The 21,355-nt window shown below is 45.3% G+C and overlaps 2 protein-coding genes across 2 annotated transcripts in view; one reads left to right on the forward strand and one right to left on the reverse strand.

The window, feature by feature from the left end:
- Positions 1 to 556: 556 nt before the first annotated feature.
- Positions 557 to 3,835, forward strand: LOC311363819 (tubulin alpha-1A chain-like). Its single transcript, XM_084483796.1, has 3 exons — positions 557 to 774; positions 2,201 to 2,349; positions 2,434 to 3,835. Exons 1-3 carry the CDS (start codon positions 654 to 656, stop codon positions 3,412 to 3,414), a joined length of 1,251 nt encoding a protein of 416 aa, XP_084339922.1. The 5' UTR covers positions 557 to 653; the 3' UTR covers positions 3,415 to 3,835.
- A 922-nt stretch (positions 3,836 to 4,757) lies between these two features.
- The window catches only part of susd6 (sushi domain containing 6), a 28,976-nt gene continuing 12,378 nt past the window's right edge, over positions 4,758 to 21,355 (reverse strand). Inside the window, exons 3-7 of the mRNA XM_084483552.1 lie at positions 12,753 to 12,947; positions 11,090 to 11,284; positions 10,649 to 10,787; positions 8,394 to 8,965; positions 4,758 to 7,194 (exon numbers count right to left, since the gene is read on the reverse strand). Of these exons, the coding sequence (XP_084339678.1) occupies positions 7,169 to 7,194; positions 8,394 to 8,965; positions 10,649 to 10,787; positions 11,090 to 11,284; positions 12,753 to 12,947 (1,127 nt within the window). The 3' untranslated portion in view covers positions 4,758 to 7,168. The remainder of the gene's footprint in view (positions 7,195 to 8,393; positions 8,966 to 10,648; positions 10,788 to 11,089; positions 11,285 to 12,752; positions 12,948 to 21,355) is intronic.

Raw genomic sequence — 21,355 nt, forward strand, 5'->3', positions numbered from 1 at the left:
ATTAATTATGGATAAGTCAGTCATTAAACGTGATAGGCCTACAATGCCGCAACTCTCGCGGCCCGGGTAACGTTAATATAAGTAAATATACGTTCTTATTAAGCGTGATACAATGCATGTGTGCTTCACACCATGTGGAATTATAAATAAAGTCTTAAATGAAGACGTAATGCACATTTTGCAGACTGGCGACTATTGGAATTAACGTAGATATCTTCCTGGCCAACCTATCTAAAATGTTTTTTCATCTTCTTTTGTACATTTATAGTCAAGCTGGTAAAGGTAAAGGGGGACTTTGGTTAACGTCAAAAAATGATTTTGATGGCATTTTAACGTAAAATATTGATTTTGTCGTAAACCAAGGGGCAACGATTTTGATCACGTGCCGCAACGTAGGCGTACACAAGTTTGACCTCAACCGTTATTCAGAATGACGGCTGTTATCTACCGAACTGTGGCTCCGAATTACACGAAAAAAATAAATAAAAAAGTTTGTTTAAAAGTATAACAATTGTTCATGTCTTGAATCAAACTTCTCCCCCGCGGCACAGCGTGAGTGCATCTCCATCCACGTCGGCCAGGCCGGCTGCCAGATCGGCAATGCATGCTGGGAGCTGTACTGCCTGGAGCACGGCATCCAGCCCGACGGCCAGATGCCCTCCGACAAGACCATCGGCGGGGGAGACGACTCCTTCAACACCTTCTTCAGCGAGACGGGGGCCGGGAAGCACGTCCCCCGGGCGGTGTTCGTGGACCTGGAGCCCACCGTCATCGGTATGACGGGGTCGGCAAGTTGAAGTCACCTAATGGTTCACTAGGTGGTTGGTTTAATATGGTTAAACATTGCAGTGTGATTTCTCCCCACAAACGGGTAATGTATTTAGGGAGTATTTATAAATCTTATTAAGTCATTACCTTATTAAAACTTTAAATATCTATATTATTCAAAATATTTACAGTTAATAAATGCATTTACATGTACATTATAGTAGCTATATATATATATATATTTTTTTTTTTAATGTCTTCTCCAAAAACGGGTAATAACTAATTAGGGTCAGGATTAAGGTATTTATAATGACCTTATTGTAACTTGACATATCTACATTATTGTGAAATATTTACATACATTATAGTAGCTAGTGGTTTGTTTAATATGATACGTTTGACAAAATTGCATTTAGATATTTAAAGGTCTCATTCCACCGTTTTTTCATTAATTTTGCGGTGGTCACTAGTAGCAATAAATGCCCTGTGAGTCGGTTTTGGTGAAAATAATGCTCTGGTGCTCCTGTTTCACACTGTACCAGAACTAAATATCACAATAATAGTTCAATCTGAATATGATCATCCTTTGAATATGTATCATTCTTTGGCACAAGTTAAATATCTAATCTAAATAGAACATAACATGATGTGCAACACATTCTGCATTGTCACTGTGCAACCTATTTTCCGATCATTTAGTGTGTAGGGTCTAGAGCTACAAGGTTATCCTTTGGGGCAACGGTTCCACGTCAATATACGTCCTCTAAAGGTGCTTGTTTTTGTCCCTGACCGGCTCAGATTACAGATTACAGTTTTCATTGTAGAAATTATCACTACAGTGAAATAAATTTGTGTCTTTGGTTTTTGTTTGATCCGGTCTGTTTGTTATTGTGTCCAACCAAGCCTTGCTCAAGGAGAAGTCTCGCTCTGAAATCTGGTTGTTGCAGGATATTTCCCTATTGTCATCACAATCCCAACCCTCTTCCTCACGAATCTCTTAGATAGCACTAAGCTACGCTTGCAGCAGGAGAGAGGAGTTTGTAGTTCGAACACAACAAACTTCTCTCTCCCGCTCTCATGCTTCTATCTGCAATGCTTCTTGCAAACATCTCAACTCTTGTGAGACTTCCGAGAGCAAGACTTGGTTTGACACAATAACAAACAGACCGTGATCAAGTCAAAGATAAAGAAACAAGTTTAGGGGGATCCTTTCCATGATGTATTATAATATGAGGCTGTCAGTGGCAAAAACAAGCACTTTTAGAGACTGTACATTGACGGTCTGCTATGGCCCCAAAGGATAACATTGCAGCCCGTTTTTCATGGATTACAGCTGCAGTGTTCTTACTCAAGCCATGAGTTCTCGGCCAATCTCAGCCTTTATTTCCTTTACGGCGTCTTCATGTGTTTTTGCTTATTTTGCGACGTACAGACGAGGTTCGTACCGGGACCTACCGCCAGCTGTTCCACCCTGAGCAGCTGATCACAGGGAAGGAAGACGCAGCCAATAACTACGCCCGTGGCCACTACACCATCGGCAAGGAGATCATCGACCTTGTGCTGGACAGAACTCGCAAGCTGGTAATATTCATGAGTCATTCAGGGTATATTAGGATCATGCACCAAAGTGAATGTCACTGATGGCTGGATGCTGATTTGATCCAGGCAGACCAGTGCACAGGTCTCCAGGGCTTCCTCATCTTCCACTCCTTCGGTGGAGGAACGGGCTCCGGCTTCACCTCCCTGCTGATGGAGCGGCTCTCTGTTGACTACGGCAAGAAGTCTAAGCTGGAGTTTGCGGTTTACCCCGCGCCCCAGGTGTCCACCGCCGTGGTGGAGCCCTACAACTCCATCCTGACCACCCACACCACCCTGGAGCACTCCGACTGTGCCTTCATGGTTGACAACGAGGCAATCTACGACATCTGCCGCAGGAACCTGGACATCGAGCGCCCCACCTACACCAACCTCAACAGGCTGATCGGTCAGATCGTCTCCTCCATCACCGCCTCGCTGCGCTTCGACGGTGCCCTGAACGTCGACCTGACAGAGTTCCAGACCAACTTGGTGCCCTACCCCCGTATCCACTTCCCTCTGGCCACCTACGCCCCCGTCATCTCTGCCGAGAAGGCCTACCACGAGCAGCTCTCGGTGGCAGAGATCACAAACGCCTGCTTCGAACCGGCCAACCAGATGGTGAAGTGCGACCCTCGCCACGGCAAGTACATGGCGTGCTGCCTGCTTTACCGCGGCGACGTGGTGCCCAAAGACGTCAACTCGGCCATCGCCACCATCAAGACCAAGCGCACCATCCAGTTTGTGGACTGGTGCCCCACCGGCTTCAAGGTGGGCATCAACTACCAGCCCCCCACCGTGGTGCCGGGAGGAGATCTGGCCAAGGTGCAGAGGGCCGTGTGCATGCTGAGCAACACCACAGCCATCGCCGAGGCCTGGGCGCGCCTGGACCACAAGTTTGACCTGATGTACGCCAAGAGGGCCTTCGTCCACTGGTACGTCGGGGAGGGCATGGAGGAGGGCGAGTTCTCCGAGGCCAGGGAGGACATGGCCGCGCTGGAGAAGGATTACGAAGAGGTGGGCACCGACACTGTTGGCGATGAAGGGGAGGAAGAAGGGGAAGAATATTAAGTCATGATGAACTCTCCAACAAAACAACGTATTTATCATTTCTCCCGTTTTACTCATGTCACGAAATATTGACGTTTGGCTTCACCTTTGTTAAAGAGAAGGAGATGTTAGATATTTTGTTGTCTTTGTTATTGTTGAGTTACGGCTGTAACACGTTCATCGTTTTGTTGTTAACCAACGTTAACCTGATTCTTTTGTAGTTGAAAGTTCACATCAAACTTCCTGGCATAAAACCAATACTGTTTGTTTGGTACTCTTCTTTGGTACTGTTTGGTACTCTATGCAAGTCTGTTTAACAAATATTGTACACTATTTTGATATGACAAAACCTTAAATATGGGATTTAAAAAACCTGAAAACCTGACAAAATGTTGTAGAGCCAAGCAATTATAAGGATAATCATTTAATAAAACAGTTTAAAAGTTCAAGCGTCTAAGTGTTATTTTTTTCACCTGGAACATTTACTGCAGTATTTCCACTTTTTCTATCCTCTTTTATTTGAGTTATTTCAATAATCCTCATCATGTGACCTGGATTTGCCTTATCAATAAAATAACCATATAAATAACATGCGGGTCTACATTTGCCTACATTATCCACTGCAACCCAAAGTAATTACGTCAAAAACCCAGCGCTTAATCCAGTCCTGGTTGACCAATGTTAAGTATAATAATCACCAAGCAATAAGTCATGAATAGTTAAACGAAGGCAGAGGCAGACATTTAACTGAAAGAATTCAGAATGTGACAGCGCAAAGAATACAGTGGATCAATCATTTAGGCAAGGATTAATATGAATGCACAAGAACTCACTATACCAATGATGCATCGTTTTACAATCAATCATGTGGTTTGAAGGTTCTAATCACAAAAAACTTGAGATATGGGATCTTAAAGGTGTCTATCATGTATGCTCATGTTTCATATTCCCTCCATATGTAGAGGATGTTAGCATCGGTGGCGTCTGGTGAGTACACTGATGGTCACACAGTGTGGATGTTGAAGTTCTGCTTTAATGTAGTAGGACTGGGGGGGCGACAGTAGCTCAGGAGGTAGAGCATGTTGGCTGGTAACCAAAAGGTCGCTAGTCCGATCCCCGGCTCCTCCTAGCTGAGTGCCGAGGTGGGAAGAGCAGTAACGTTGATATTAATTATGGATAAGTTGTCATTAAACGTGATAGGCCTACATGAATTATATGCTTTCATGCCCAGATCTTCTGTAACTTAACTAAACTGTAAACAAATAGAATGTGTGATGACATATTTATTTCCGCCGCTCCCCCATGGTTTGGGCTGACATGGTAGCTAAAATATGCTGTTTAATAAATGACACGCACCCTCCACACTTCAAAAGAAAGCTTTAATTAGAAAGTTATATACACACTGTAAAATTAAATTAAACTTTATACAAATATTAAATTACTATTTTGACACCCACTGTCAGGTACAGCGGAGGAAACCAAAGCAAAAAGCAGTGAGAAGCAGAATCATTAAGAACATGTTTTTCTCATCATTTCTCTGGGAAGCAGCACTGTACAACAGTGCTTCTGGACGCAAAGTTTTAATTCAATCTTCTTAATGTATAGATATATATATCTGATTCCCATGAAGTCTAAATGGCCTTGTAGCTAATGAGAAGCAGAAAGGACTAGTGATGATTATGGGGCCCCTGCAGCGTCTCACTATCCCAGTCGCTGGAAGCCTTGTGGACAAAGGGAGGAAGAGGTGCTTTTTCTGAGTGGCCTCCGAAACAACAGAAAAAAAACACATAAAACAAAGAAAACAAACCCGTCAAAACACAAACAAGACATTGTTATGCATAGAAAAAATAATGCAAGTAAGGCCATTGGAAACACTGAAGACATTGCATTGTTGTATTGCAGGAAAAAAAATAATACAAAGGCTTTAAAATAGAAACCAGACAAAAAGTAAAAATGCAAATGTACAAGTCTAAGGCAACATTAGCTGCAATAATGTAGCCATTGACGACGATTGATGACGACTGTGTCAAATGAGAAATAAAACAGAGTAATAATATTAGAATCATAAAACATGATATTCAGTTGGAAATGGACATCACCGATAAAGTAATGTGGTTTTCAGAGAGACCGGGTCGATCCGAAAAACGTGCATCAAGCGGTTATTCAAATAAACACTTATTTTTTTAAAAGGAGGGCGATTGATATTGAATATAGTAATGGTTCTCAAATACACTTGGCATCTGTAAAAAGGACATCTCTTGAACCTTTATTATTATTTTTTCCTTTACTGCAACCAGCTGCAGTAGTGTCGATATGGATCTGTGGATGCGGACTCCATCAGAACTGAGAGTCAAGAGTCAAGTCCTTGAGAAGTCCTCAAGTGAGCCCATCTGCTCTGGCCACTTACTGCCGCGGACATATTCCATATTTTATCTGAAGGGGAGCACTACACAAATTGTACACTCTTCTCAATTCCTACAGTAGACAGGTGTTGGGGACTTACGACAATTAGCTGTTGCCCATTTGCTCTATAGGCAGCCAGCCGTACGAGTAGACCACTTACTCTCTCTCGCCTTACTGAGGCACAGAACGAAGAAGATGACTGGATGCTCACACACACACGCTCACTCCTTTAACTCTAGGCAACCCCACCTACCAAAGCACACCACACGGAGCCCCACAACCCAAGCAATAAATACAATCAGGTGCAGAAAGTAATTGAAGAGGAATCCCAAAATAACTCTGGGGGTCACACACATACACACACACACACATACAGATACACAGACACATACACACACACACACACACACACACACACACACACACACACACATACACATACAAATACAGACAGACACATGCATGACATGCATGACACACACACAACTCCCGGACCATAGGACACCAACTTTCAATTATGACCAAGCTCCATGAAGACACAGACTCATCCAACACTCAATGTGTCTCACACACACATCACCTCCCGCTTTGTGTTTGTGTGTGTGTAGGGAATGCAACCCCCAGTGTCCTTTGTGCGCTACGCCCAATCGGACCACTGTCAGAAAGCCAGGCAGGGTGCTCTGCAGTGAGAGCCAGATCCCGTTCAGAGGGAGAGAGAGAAGTTCCTGGGACAGGAGGAACCAGTGAACCACATGCAGAGAAAGAAAGGAAAACACGAATAATGACAAAACAAAAAAATAAAAAAGGGCTTCTCTCAGCTACAGACACGTGGGAGGCCGTGACAGATCGTTGATTTGTGTTTTTTCTTAATTTGCTCCTTGTAGTTGTGTCGCGTAGTAACACAGGTTTATTTAAAGCCACCTCATCTATGGCAGCCTTCAGAGAAGCGCTTTGCGTGAGTTCTGCGGATCCACATGGGTGGGGTGGTGGGGGTGAAGCAATGGATGAGGTGAAGCAATGCATAGCCTAATGCAAGTACACATCCTGCACGTTCTGCTTGTATATCATCACGCACACATTGAGAGGCATGGAGGGTTTGGTTTATACTGGGCCGGACACACTCCATACGCATGTCTGTGTGGCAGCAGGTAAGAGTCTTTTAACGGGCTGGAGAGAAGGAGGACGTGTGCGGGCGGTTTGCTTCTTCTTCATTTTGGTTGCGGTGTCTGTGTGTATGTGAGTGTGTGTATGGGTGTGTGTGTGTGGGTGTGTATGTGGGTTTGTGGGGACTGGTTGAGATCCACAGTCAGGCCTCATCAGCAGTAAGAGAGCTTGGGGCGACAGATAAGATGCGGTCTCTGGCTTCAGAGCTTCATGCTTCCTTCAGCAGAGGAATATCTGTTGGGGGGGGGGAGAGACAAACACAGCCATCAGACATGTTAGACAACCACAACAACAAAATTAACAACAACGACGGCAATATCCCCAGAGTGCTTTATTTGTGTCACTTCCTCAGCTGGGTTCATATACCACGGCGGAGTGAGTTTAGTGCCGGGTATAAAACTCCTTGATATATGCTACAGGAACATTGTCATCCAGGAATTGCTACTATTCGACACTAGCTGTGGAACACGGTTCCAGTTGAAATACCTTTCTCCGGTTACCTTCCCTGCAAAACTAGAGTAGCGCACAAAAGTGCTTTATTGATCTGCGATGGAGAATTCGGTAATAAAGACTACATCAAACAGCCCAAGTGAGGATAAACGTCAAAGAACATAACCCACGCCAAGCATTCCTACTATTTCACAACTGCTCTTCTTGAACATCTATTTGTGGTTCAGAAGTTTGCATAAAGGAAGGTTGGTGTAATTAAAGCATTTTCACTTCACTTTCTGTCTTCTGGCTCAATCTCACACAGCACTCTTTCAATAAGGGACCTGCCCAACATGCACTGTCCATTGGCTAACATCTCTTTTTCCATTTGCGAACACTGACCGTCCACTGACCTCAAAACAATGTTTTCCCATAACAACCGTCCGAAATGGAAAGTTTCATAAACGCCTCATTAACATGAACCACCTCGTGACCTGAGACGTTGTCCCGACAAACCGTGACAAACCCCAGTCTGTGGACACTTTTAAAAAAGGGCTTAAAATGTTTTTTTGTTTTTTTTGTTCAGGCAGGCGTTCTTAAGTTGTCCTTAGATTTTTCATAATTCAATCTGCACTTCAAGTCCTCTTATAGCTGTTTTTATTAATGTATTTTATCACTGGATTGCCCTTAGTGTTTTGTTATTTTGTTTTACGGTTTCTCTGGCACTTTGAGATTATTTTATGAAAAGTGCTTTACAAATAAAATGTATTATTATTATTATTATTATTATTACAATATTTGGAATTTGACCACCAGAAGATTTTTTTTTTTTCTAGAAATGTTGTTTGGGAGCGTAGATTGCCTATGAGTAGCGTAGAATGAACTGTTGATTTCCCTCTGCTCAGAGGAACAGTCAGACGATCAGAAGACTGTTCTGCTACTGCAGTACGGCTGCCCTCATGAGAGCGAGCGCACCGACATGGGGTCATCACGTCACCACTCACCGTCAGAGTAATCGTCGCCCGAGGCGACGGACAGCAGGCTGTGCTGGTCGCTGCTGTCGGAGTCTCTGCGGAGCGGCAGTGGGGCCGCACAGGCCCCCCTCAAGGGCCCTCTAGCCCAGGAGGAGGAGGAGGAGGAGGAGGAGGAGGGATGGGGTGCCTGGTGAACCAGCACCGTTTCCGCGTGGCGGCGTGACGAGGAGGAGGCAGAAGAGGAAGAGGAGGAGGCGGTGGAGGTGGACGGGAGGCAGAGGTCCAAGTCTCTGTGGTGGAGCTGGTGTTGGTGGTGATGGTTTTGGTGGTGGTGGTGGTGGTGGTGGTGGTGGCGGGTTCTAGAGGGGCCCGGCTCTGAAAGCCCCTGGTGTTGCTGTGGCAACGGGCCCTCGGAGAACACGATGGGGACCCGGGACTCGGACGGAAGCAGGGCTGTGGGGTTAGGAGGAGGAGGAGGAGAGGGCGGAGGGCTGCTGCGCGCGCCGTCGCTGCCGTAGACCGCCTCTTCGTAGGAGGGCAACGCCACCTGCACGCCCTCCACCATGATGGAGCACGACTGGCCAGACACACCCTGCTCCCTCCTGGAGAGAGAGAGCGAGACCGAGACACAGACAGACAGAGACAGAATACCAGGTTAGGCCCACATGTACACAAATACATTTGAAAACATTGTATTTTCTGTGTTTTGGCATACCGTCTACAAGAGAATTGCATTTTCGGTATCTGAAAAAGCTATGGGAAAACACCTTCAAGCTGGAGCTTTTTTTTTTACTGCATTTTTCTTCATGAGGACATATGTCTGTTGTTTTACGTTTGTTAATGAACGTTCTTCTGTGGTATTTGACTTGTTCATAGGTCAGGTTATCTCCACCTACTGGCCTGGGCATGACCATTCGGGCATTGACATGTTTGTGTTCTTGTTCTTTTTATTAAACAACGACGTCTGTATGCGTGTGAACAGTGCCTAAGACTTTATGGACTGCCCAGCGGCTATGAGGGATGCACGCCTCCACATCGCCTGCTCTGTCGGTGCACTTGATTAGAGCCCGGTGGGCAGCTCTTCGTTACGCCAACCTCAGCCAATCCCCGGGTGGCAGCCAGACTAAAGGTCGCTGGGCGCGGGAACAAAGCGTTATAGCTTTTTAATCACGGAAGGGTGGCTGGGAAAGGTGCTTCAGACAGCTTGCGACCCGGGGGCCGGGTTCAATTACTTTTTCATACTTTCGTTTTTCAATAGTCACGCAATGTTGACTCGCTAAACCGGCTGCCGAGGTATCACCTCAGCTCATGGCTGTCGTATTTGCATAAATATGCATGTCAAAACAGATCCATCACCTTGAACCAAGGTGTCCATACATGAATAGAAAGGTGAAATATTTGCTGTGGGAGGGTATGTGGGTGCGTTTGGTTAAAATGCGATTCTAATGTTTAAAAATACTCAATTTGATGAGCCCTTTGATCCATGCGTTTGATTCTGAAGGGTTTCTATGATCGGATCAGATGTCAACCCACTGGCAGCAAATGGTTCTTCTTTATTGAATATTCTTCAAAAAGAATGAGTAGAATCCAGCATTGTGCATCTTATCAGGCTTGTGATCTACATTCATCGCATCCCCAATGGACAGACATTTATCTGATGAGTTCAGTTCAACTCATCAACCAAAGAATATCATCTCAATGGAAGGGACCCATGCCGGCCATTGAACAGGAGTAAACAAGCAGATAAATAGCAGTCTGCGGCGATGTGTGCTGTACGGGAGTTTCATCGGCTCCTGATCTGTGTTCACCACGGTGTGAAACTGTGAGGGGCCACAAACAAAACTAAATGGCTGTTTGAAAGTTGCAACTCCTCGCTCTAGTGAAACATTCGCCTCAGCTACACACAGACTGTAGCTGAGCACTGGCACTGGCCAGTGCACAAAACTACACCTACAAGAGCACGTCTGATGCACCTTAGGGTGCCTTCTGATTAAATAAGAGATATTTAGTACCCTCATTTACAAACTTTTATTTGATGTACCCCCAAAAAACTTTTTGAAAGGGATTGAGACAAAAGAATAACACTGTTAAGAGAAATTTAATGAACAATTCTGTTCTGGAACAGTAATATGATTTTGTTTTTGATTACATTTTTTGTTCATGTTAAAATGTTGTTTGTGTCAGTTTTTTGTTTTCGTTCCTTGAACCGGTTCACAGCCCGGGTATGTGCACGTCGGAATGTGTGTGTGTGTGTGTGTGTGTGTGTGTGTGTGTGTGTGTCTCACCTGCTGTGGTGGAAGGACTTGAGTTTGGGCTGCAGCAGGACAAACAGCACCACCAGCAGCAGGATGAGGGCCACAGAGCTGGCGGTGGAGGCCACGATGGAGAGGGCGGGCATGCCCAGCGGAGAGTTGGGCTCCTTGTCTGCAACAAGAGAGAACACAGTTATAACAGGCAAACACACACCCTAGTCCTGACCCAGTTAGTAGGAGTATGTCAGTGTGGTTGTCACTTGGTTGACTTAACTGCTGACTTGTTTTCCAGAGAGTGAACTGATACTATGATTTATTGTACGTGATTAATTTCCCCACAAGCAAATGCTTACTTTAAATACCGACTTAGCACTCAACGATTTGGAATGGGGTGCTTGAGTAACCATCGGTGAGATGGGGGCGTGTTGGTGCACGTAGCCTGGTGCTGCTGTACTGAACCTCGGGGGGCCTCACCTTGGCTGAGGCGGCAGCTGATCTGCATGGGCGCGTCCCACTCGCCGTTCTGGCAGGTGAGGAACTTGTAGTCCCCCTTGAGGGCGTACCCCTCGTCGCAGAAGTACTCGATGACCGTCTTCTGGGCCAGGCGACGGCATGGCGTGGGGTGACACCGGTAGCCCCCGTTCTCCGGCTCCGTGGGGGGCATACACACTGTGGAGGACACACAGGGGGGTGGGGGCGCCGTCAGAACCCTCAAGGCTGCGGTGTGCCCCACTCGACACTGAATGACTGAAACGACTCAAAACGTCTGTGATGGGTTTAAATACACACAGGAGCTGAAACGTCTGACGATATAACTTGAAATATGTAGCCTGTCCTCCAACAAGCACAGAAGAAAGCACCAGCGGAAGAAATTCACTGGGTGCAAAGTAATATAGGATCATCCAAGCTGCCTCACACATCTATACAAGACTCCATTCATCCTCTTTGTGTGTTGAGAATACAGAGTGACGAGGAGTGCGCTAGCTCTATATGCATAGAGAATAAATATCTCACCGTACTCTCACAAAGAACACAAAAACCTTGTTGGAGTGTTGCATCATATTTTCTCTGAGCATGCAATTTGTCTTATCCCTCACCTTGTCAAACATCCTCTATCAACCAGCACCCTATATAGATATATATGGTGCTCTGAACCATGCTACTGCCAATGCTTTGATCGTACAAGGACAGACTCAGAGGAGCCCCCAACCCTTTTCCTAATATCAAGGACATTGTGTGTGACAATCAGGGAATGATGTGTGAAATATTCTCCAATTTGTTCTCTTTAAAACAAGACCAGATCTTTTTTCAATGAGCTATCAAGATTAGGAAGCAAATAAAAGCGAACATCGAACGTTAAACAGAATTCTCCAGCGCGGATACGGGCTAATCGTGTGCGTTCCATCTGTTTGCAACAAACAAAATATATTAAATGCCTCTTAAACAAATCGATCAAATCTGACAATAGGGTATAAGATATAACTAAATACAACAAGTGTGTGTGGGTTGTCGTATAGTGTACATCGACATACGTACAGAATTTTAAACTCTGTGATTCATTATTATTTGTTCTTTCGTAATCATTCTGCCATTGTAAGCATTTTTATGATATCCTAACACTGCACGACAGACTGAAATAAGGTAGCCTAACTAGGCAATGTAGGGCTATTCTTTTAAACCCCTCAGACACAGCAGGCGTTCTGTTTGAGGATTCGCAGGTTTGAGCCCTTGCACGGTGACAACACTTTCAAATATTGAATATTTGAAGAGAAAAATGAAGATGATATAGTATATATAGATATATATAGTATATATCATCTCCTTGATCATTTTTTGAGAGGCAAGTCTGCTCGGATGCTAAGCCTTTACTGTAACCTTTCATAAACCTCTCTTATCTTTCTGATTTCATTCATCTCTTTAATGAAATAGCCACACCTGACCTACAAGTCAAATTGCTTTGTTCCGCTTTACATTAATGTTTCTTTACTATATTTACCAGACTCCAAGACTCATTTCATTCACGAGATAAACTTACTTGGCGATAAAGTCAGTGCTGCTACTGATGCTGATAAACAATGGTGGCGGCAGGTTAATGGGCGAGCAATGCATCGTGGGACAGTCTCCGCGCGGGGCTCACCGTTACTGCGGAGGCAGCGCGGGGGCGGGTGGGACCAGGTCCCGGTGACGGTGCAGGCGATGGTGGTGGGGCCGTCCGGGGAGTAGCCCGCCTCGCAGCTGTAGGTGAGCAGGGTGCCGGGCGGGAAGGAGCCCCGGTTGGCCTCCGTCTGGTTCACCAGGTCCCCGTGGGGCATGCCGTCCGGACGGGGACATCCTGCAAGAGGGAACCACAGGGGGGCTGGGTGAGTCAAGGGTGCGGGGTGAGTGGAAGGCTGCCGCATAAGTTGAAGGGTGAGGGGTGATTGGAAGGGGGCTGGGTGAGTGGAAGGGTGTTGTTGTATACAATGGGTTAACCTAGCAATTATTGGTGCTTGGCACTTGGTTCTATGAACATCCTTACTGTTCCGACAGCGATATATTGTTTCACCTTCTTCTGACAAATGTACTTATTGTAAGTCGCTTTTGATAAAAGCATCTTCTAAATGCCCTAAATGTATATGTAAGGGTGCAGGGTGAGTCGAAGGCTGCAGAGTGAGTTGAAGGTTGAAGCTGACTCTCTACATTGAGTGTAAATGTAAAGACCCGGGAGACTCAGGACGAGCACGCCAGTGATGTTATCATTTGCTCCAGTGACAGTCGGCTGTGAGCCGTACATCACATTTTAATAACGTGCGGTAATAAGATACACAATGCAGATAATTGGTCGCCTCCAGGCAGAAGCAATAGCGGTTTAATCACGACCGGGCTGCGGTGCACCGTTGACAGACCATAGGTGATGCCCGCCCCACTGATGGCTCTGATGAACGCCACTGCAGGCATTCATTTTTTATTTTCATATACCAGGTCCAGATTCAATTTCATGTTCCGATAACCACGAGGGAAGCAGACAGCTCTTTGCAATGCTGAGTGAGAGACCGTCTGAGCTGCCAGCACCAGACGGAATCATCAAAGGCACTTTTTTTTTTTTTTATTTGGCTTGCATCATTGGCCCTCTTATTATCGCTTTTGATTCAGAGGAACGCAATGATTGCATTCCCAGGAACGAAGAGGATCCTTGGCCCGGGCAATTCGCTGTGGCGTAACGAGGAGCCACAAACCAACTGGCTGAGATGGAGGAAAGTTCTGCCAGAGTCAGGCTGATTTGCAACTTCACATGCTGCCTCTCTGACATTGCAATGTCACCGAGGTGTTGGTGTGTGTGGGTGGCTGTGTGTGTGTGTGTGCACACAATATTATCCCTGTACGAGGAAGGATCACCAAGATTTTGTGGCAAACTACTCTTGCCAGCTTAGCCTGCCGCACCTCTTCATGAAAAAAAAACAAATGCATCACAGTGCTCATCACAGTGCTCAAACACACTCTCCATCGCACACACACACACACCCTGCTTCTCTCTGTCTCTCCCCCCCCCCCCCACACACACACACACACACACCCTTGGAGTTCTAATCTGTTGAGAGCAGCAGGGCTTGTGTCGATGCAAGCTCTGACATAACATTGCACCACCTGTCCAAACAGAGACACAAGCAAGCGCTGACTTTGGTGTCTCTCAGCGATATTGATTTTGTGGGCTGAGTCATTGGCAGATCAGTTTGTTACAAGACACCCATTGTTGGGGGGTCTGGCCAATCTGTCTAGGTGGGGGCACAAGGAACATTTTGGGCTTTGCCGCAAAGTCAAAGAGAGAATGGATTGAAGATGTTGTTTTGTGGCATGGGATGATGTCACGTTTTGCATCCCTATTGGTTGGGAATTTTCTAGACGCCGATGGTGTTGTCATTCATGGTTAACCTTGTTGTCCTTTAGGTCGTAAAATATATCTTACGGGTTAAGGGGATCCTATTATATATTAAATTAAAAGTTTAAAATACATTTGAACGCTTCACACATATATTTTAGTATGCACTATGCAATCGACAAAGCAGTGTGTCAGTGTTGTAGCCTGGGAGTATATGATGTGTGTGTGTGTGTGAGATTACAGAAACATTAAGAAGGACTGATTACTTAAACGGCAACTACCTAACAACTCACTCCAATCTACTGCACGGCTCTGAGCTGGCAGCTCAAGATCACAGGCTAATGGATGCATCCCAAGTGCAAAACATAACACACACACACTTCCACACCCAGCACAGAATTGGAGTAGAATCGAACAAACGCACACACACGCACACACAGCCCCAGCAGAGTTTAAGTAATAAAAAAAGATCCATTTGCTTCACACTCAAACGCACACACGCACACACACACACGCGTAATGGTCCTTGCGCTGACACGCTGACCCGGGCACTCCTTGCAGGTGCCCGGGGAGCAGCGGTTGTTAATGTTAGGGGGGGCTGAGAGAGCTGCTGCTGGGAAGGTGGGCTGGCAGGCACTTTGATGAGCTGTTGTGGCGGGGCCCGGGGGAGCGATGAGAGGAGCTATGTAGGTGATGGCTGTCTGTCGGCGGAGTCCGTCGGTGCCTGACCTTGCTCCCCGAGGAAGACGTCCGCCGGGGCGTCTGCTGCTAACGTTAAATAATGAGCTGCTTTAAGCCCGGAACGGGAAACGTGTGGCTCACAGCAGAAAGTGCAGGATGGTATAAGATAAGAACTGCAACAAAGAATGTACAGAAAACATATCTATACACATAATAGATGAGTAGTAGCGATGTTAATATAAATGCAAAATAAGTCTTTGTCAACCTTGCCAAAGACCCCCGGAGAGGCAATGCAACCCAAATCAACGTCTACTCCATGGCCCACTAGGAAACAACATCAAAGAATAGAAGCACCTTAATAATATCATAGATATTTTTTTAATCTCCTGCCCACATATAGTTGCTGTCACTAAAAAGAATGATAAACCGTGAGGGAGAGGGGATTGAAAACAGACGTTTTGAGGGCTTTTGAAGGGCGAGACAGCTATTGACAAAATGAGAAAACAACGAATTGACAGATTGAAGACTGAAGAGTGTGGGGGCAAGGTAGTGGTGTGGTGAGAGAGGCAGAGAGAGAGAGTGACAGACAGAGGGGGTGGGGGCAAGTGAAGGAAAATAAGAGAAGGTGGTGTATGCTTCTGAGTAAGCGATGAGAAGAGAGAGGCATGTTGTGGCGTGTCTTCTGAGTTCGAGTTCGACCCACAAGAGGAGAGATGAGCATCTTCACTGAAATGCATGCAGGTAGAAGGCAGCAGTCAGTCCCCTACCAAACTCAGTAAACTACCAACAAACCCATGGGTGGAGACACTCCGGAGTCTATTACAGGGAAATCCAGGATATCCGTTTGTGTGCACAGCTGCTTTAGCTTATATTCTTAATAAATCACACACCAACAACCAAGTCCCAAACCTTAATTCATACGATAGAAAAGGGAACATGCTGATTGACTTTAGCTGTGTGTTATTTGGCCAGTTCCGTGTGAGACACGGTCACACACACTGGCTGTTCAGCAATCACAAGAGAAAACGCCTTTCTAGCGTGAGTGTGATAGAATGGTGTGATACTACTTTATCAATAGTGAATCCTTGGTGAGAAGTCTGTTCAAATAGATGTGGAAGGTGCTGGGGGACACCACGGTCTGGTACATGATATATATACATTAATAGAAATGATGTGGAGGGAGTTGCTGCGTTGCTATTGGGAAAATAGGTTGCACAATCCACTTGAAATACAAGGTATCTGTTGTGAAATGTCATAGCCTGCGGCAGGCTGTGGCATATTGCATATTAGTCAAAGGTTTGACGAAGCGAAAGAAAGGTTGAGATTAAATAAAGATAATTACATGGGGATTTGTAGTTCTAACATATTCTATAAACGTTATCCAGTGGTATTCTACAATGGAATTGAGTAAAATATTTGTTAAAATCGGAATACCCAAAGTGTACAGAGGATTGCATATAAAAAGGTTTCCCCATAGGTAATTCCTCCTCATTTCAAGACAGAGATTGCAACCAGTGCATGGAATATACTGTTTTCCTCTAACCTTAATAAACTGTTTACTGGTCAGCTCTCTGCCGTGTATCTGATGGAGCGACGCTCTTCTCCAACACATCAAATGAAACATAGCCTGTTGTTTTTGGAGAGGCAATACCAGCGGTGTCCTATAAACCAGTGCTGTCCTATAAACCAGTGGCGTCCTATAAACCAGTGCTGTCCTCTATACCAGTGGTTTCCTGTAAACCAGTGCTGTCCTATAAACCAGTGGTGTCCTATAAACCAGCGGTGACCTATAAACCAGTGCTGTCCTATAAACCAGTGGAGCCCTTTAAACCAGTGGCGTCCTATTAACAGGTTGGAGATGCTTTCATGTGCTCACAGGAGTATAGGTGCGCCTCCTGGGGCAGATTGCAACACTGTATTAGAAAAAAGGAGGGGGTGGGGTTGGGTGGGGTGTTCAAATCTTTCATCAACATCTCCCCCTACACATCTGTCGAGGCAGCCACTCGTACAAGGGATGACACGGCTTCCACCAAAACACAATTTTCATCATCCTCTATAGGCAATGGGGAAGCATCCAAAGCAGATAGCATTAGAGCCCAACGAAACCGCAGCCAGCCAGCTGCTGACCTGCACTGTGGGACAATCACCGTGAGAGAGAAGGAAGGGGGGGGGCGTGTGGATGTGTGTCATTTTGTGTATTGACGATGCAGCTTATGTTTGTGTGTGTGTGTGTGTGTGTGTGTGTGTGTGTGTGTGTGTGTGGATGGATTAAACTGTAAAGACGATAGGGGCTGATGATGCCCTCTCTGGCCTGGATAATATGTTTTTGTTCCTTTATCGGTTCTTTCCTAAATCCTTCACTGCTGCCTTTATTGCTGCTGCTGCTGCTGCTGTTGTTGTTTTGGGATGCAGGGATAGACTTGAGGGTATTTAAATTAGTTTTTTGTTTTTTCAGAGGATGGGTCAACAATGTCCTCTCCCACTAATCCGGCTGATTGTTTAAGATAAACTGTCATTATTTGAGTGCAGCAGAGCTTTCCTTTGTGTGGCACTGTCGGAAGGATAATGTTTATAACGGCTTGCTAAAATGCTAGAAAGGCATGCATGTGTGTGTGTGTGTCACCAGGAACATGTGTGTGTGTGTGTGTGAGAGATAGAGTATGTGTGTGTGGGTGAGAGAGCTATGCGGCAACTGCCATCTGAAAATAGGCACGCTCTTTGTCGGATGTTTCAACATTTTAACGACAGTTGCTGACAGGCGTAAATGTCATAGGAACGAAGAAAAGGACAGGGTGTTGCTTAAGGTTGTGGAAGCCCTTCAGATACACAAACGGGAGAGATAACGCAACTGCAGTCAAAATCAGTCAAAATATCCCCCACACACCAGCGTGTCCCCACTCTAAAGACCAAGCGTGTGTGTGCGTGCAGTTTGTATATGTAAAGCAGGCTTGTGTGAGTGTGTTTAGCTCAAGCAAAAGAGGATCTACTGCCTGCACTCACTTTCATTCTTGTGAACAGAACACGGAGCAGAGCTGGGTGCACAGGCCTTCACACTATATAAAGTGACACGGTTTCGCCACGCCGAGCTGCCAGCCTGTGAAATGCAATCGCTACACAGGCTGATTGAAGTCTGCGACAGTGATACTACCAGTCTCGTGTTCTGCCTGTGTGTGTGTTTGCTCGTGTGTGCGTGCGTGTGAAATGGTAACACGGCGCCTGTGTGCAGGGACACGGCCCACGTCAGCCAATGTGCGATTAGCTACGTATAACTCTGCTCAGATAACAGCTGGTGCCTGTTTGAGCACAGAGTTCAACGGAGGACCTGCTTTGCATACAGAAAGACCTGGAGATGAACGGAGACGGGCAGAGAAGAGGCCAGGGGGGACACACACAGAACTGAACTGGAGGGAACGCCAGGTCCAAAGAGAAGTCTGTGGTGTAGCGTGGAGCAAAGAGATATTATGCCAGGTCAATGACGTTAACAGATGACGTTGATGATAAAATAGTAGGAAACCAACAGCATGCTGCAATGTTCTAATTTTAGATGCTCATGTACGCAGGCACACACACACACACACACACACACACACACACTAGCTAGGGCTAGGCAATATATCAATATTAAATCGATATCAACTAGGGGTGTAACGATACGTGTATTCGTACCAACATTTTTCAGTACGGGTCTAATGGTTCAATGCACGTTTCATTTCGGTATGTACCGAAAAAAATTCAGTTTTTATAGATTATCACACACTCTGTGAGCGTCTTGTCTTGTCCTGATGTTTTGTGTTGAGGACCACGATGGAAATAAGTCCTGGACTTTGTTGTGTTTTTATCCTCAATTGAATTTGATGTCTTTTCATTTGTGTAAGGCATTTGTTTGATACAATTTAATAAATCTAAATCAAATTGTTTAATACAAATAAAATAATAAAAACTGCTGTAGGCCTACCGAAAAACGTACCGAACCGTGACTTAAAACCGAGGTACGTACCGAATCGTGACTTTTGTGTATCGTTACACCCCTAATATCAACATATGAGACAAGATTTCGCCTAATAGGCCTTTCACATATGCGTAAGTCGATAATAACGTAAGTCGTGGGGCTGTATGTGTGAACACAAATGTCAGAATCTGCCCCTCCAAAGTTTAACCTATCAGGTCCCAGGTGTAAAGTCTGGAGAATCGGTTAGTCGCAGAATGAGTTAGTGGGCGTGTTGCGTGTTGCATGTATGATAAGGCAACTCCTGATCATCTCCAGAGCTGATTCTCCAGAGTTAATCCAGACTGGAGTTCATGTGTGAAAGGCCTATTGGATATTGGATTTCGCAATATCGCGATAAGGCATAAGAGTTGTCTTTCCCTATTCAATGCTGCATTACATTAAGGGAGTTTTTTTTTTTAATTGACCAACTAACAGACTTTTCTAGCTGTTGTATTATTTCCCCTAACCTCTCTGTCCTTATACCCACATTGCTGAGGATTATTTATCAAAAATCTCAATGTGTAAAATATTTTTGGAAAGCACTCATAGTCATCACTACAATATTGTCCATTATCAATATCAAGGGTCGGAATATAAGATATGAGATTTTGTACAGATCTCACACAGCTACACTATAAACTGTTTCATATTTACCTTTGATATTTTACATCCACATATTGTAGGCTAGGCCTCTATATATTGCTTTTTAAATGGTTTCACTCAAAGCTGTTATGTTCATTTTGCACTAATCTTTTAAAATTGGAAAAAACATTTTATTTGTCAAGATTTTTTCACACATATACAAAGTATACAAAAATCGACAGAACCAAGTGGTTATTTTATAAAGACAATGTATTTATTTTATTACCACAAAACATGCTCTATAGTGATATATTTTGTAATTGAAATATTTTTTAATTAAAAATTACTTATATATTGGGATTGAACATTATGGCCATATTGGCCAGCCCTTACTCACACACTCACACACACACACACACGCACACACACACACACACACACACACACACACACGCACACACACAGACGTCACACTTCCATCTGCTTGGGCCTCTAGGGGGTTGGAAGGCGAACAGCCCTGAGGATGGGGGTAGTGTGTGGGGGGGGGGGGGGGGGGGGGGGTGGTAGGGAGGGAGTCACCTACACATTTGTACAAAAAGCAAATTTTTAATAAAGACAGATACAGGGATGAGTACTCAGGCATAACAGTGTGAGTGAGTGAGAGAGTAAATATATCTATGCGTCCCTTTGTAAGCAACAGGCCACTGGAACTGACATTCTAACTGTGTTTTTAACATCTTATGTGTGTGCATGTACGTGAACAGGCCTCTTGTGTGCGTGCGTGTGTGTATGTGTATGTGTGTGTGCATGCGTGTGTGAGACAGAGCTCAGGCATTCATTTCCTCATACACACACACACTGTCCAGCTACACCCGTCCAGCTATGCCCAGTTGAGTTCTGCTGAGAACCACATTGTAAAGTCAACAGGAAACTCTGCTCCAACAAAAGCCAGAGAGAGAAAGACATCTTCTTGTCCCCTTGCCTTGCACACCCCTGCTCGCAGTGCCGCTTTGAAAAACTGAAAAAAGTGATGGAATTCTCCACAAAATCTATTGAACACGAGGCCACGTGTGCTGCCAATACAATCTATTGTCTCCTGTGAGTTAATGGAGGGGGGCAGGGGGAGGGAGCGACAGATTTAAGCAGCGTGCCTCTAGGAAAGAACAACAGGGCGACTTTGCATGTGAAGGGATAAATATGAATGCGAGACCAAACAGGGGGTGAGGGGGGGATGCCATTATGTGACCCCCAACACACACACACACACACACACACACACACACACACACACACACACACACCAGTGGGAGCAGATGGGTGAACGTTAAAGGGGGACAGAGAACCCCCCAACTCCCTCTCTCTGATTCTCAGGGACAGCTGGAAGGCAGACATTCCTTCCTCTCAGCTTTCAGAGGAAAACAAAGAGACACACACACACACACACACACACACACACACACACACACACGTGTACATGCTCAGCGACACTGACGCATACACAAAGACACACACACACACACACACGCGCACGCACGCACGCACGTGTAGATGCTCAACACACACACACACACACACACACACACATATATACATACGCACACAGATCATTCTTCTAATGCAACTGTGCTGGTTG

The sequence above is a fragment of the Micromesistius poutassou genome (assembly GCF_964030765.1).
Source record: "Micromesistius poutassou genome assembly, chromosome: 19".
Lineage (NCBI taxonomy): Eukaryota > Metazoa > Chordata > Actinopteri > Gadiformes > Gadidae > Micromesistius > Micromesistius poutassou.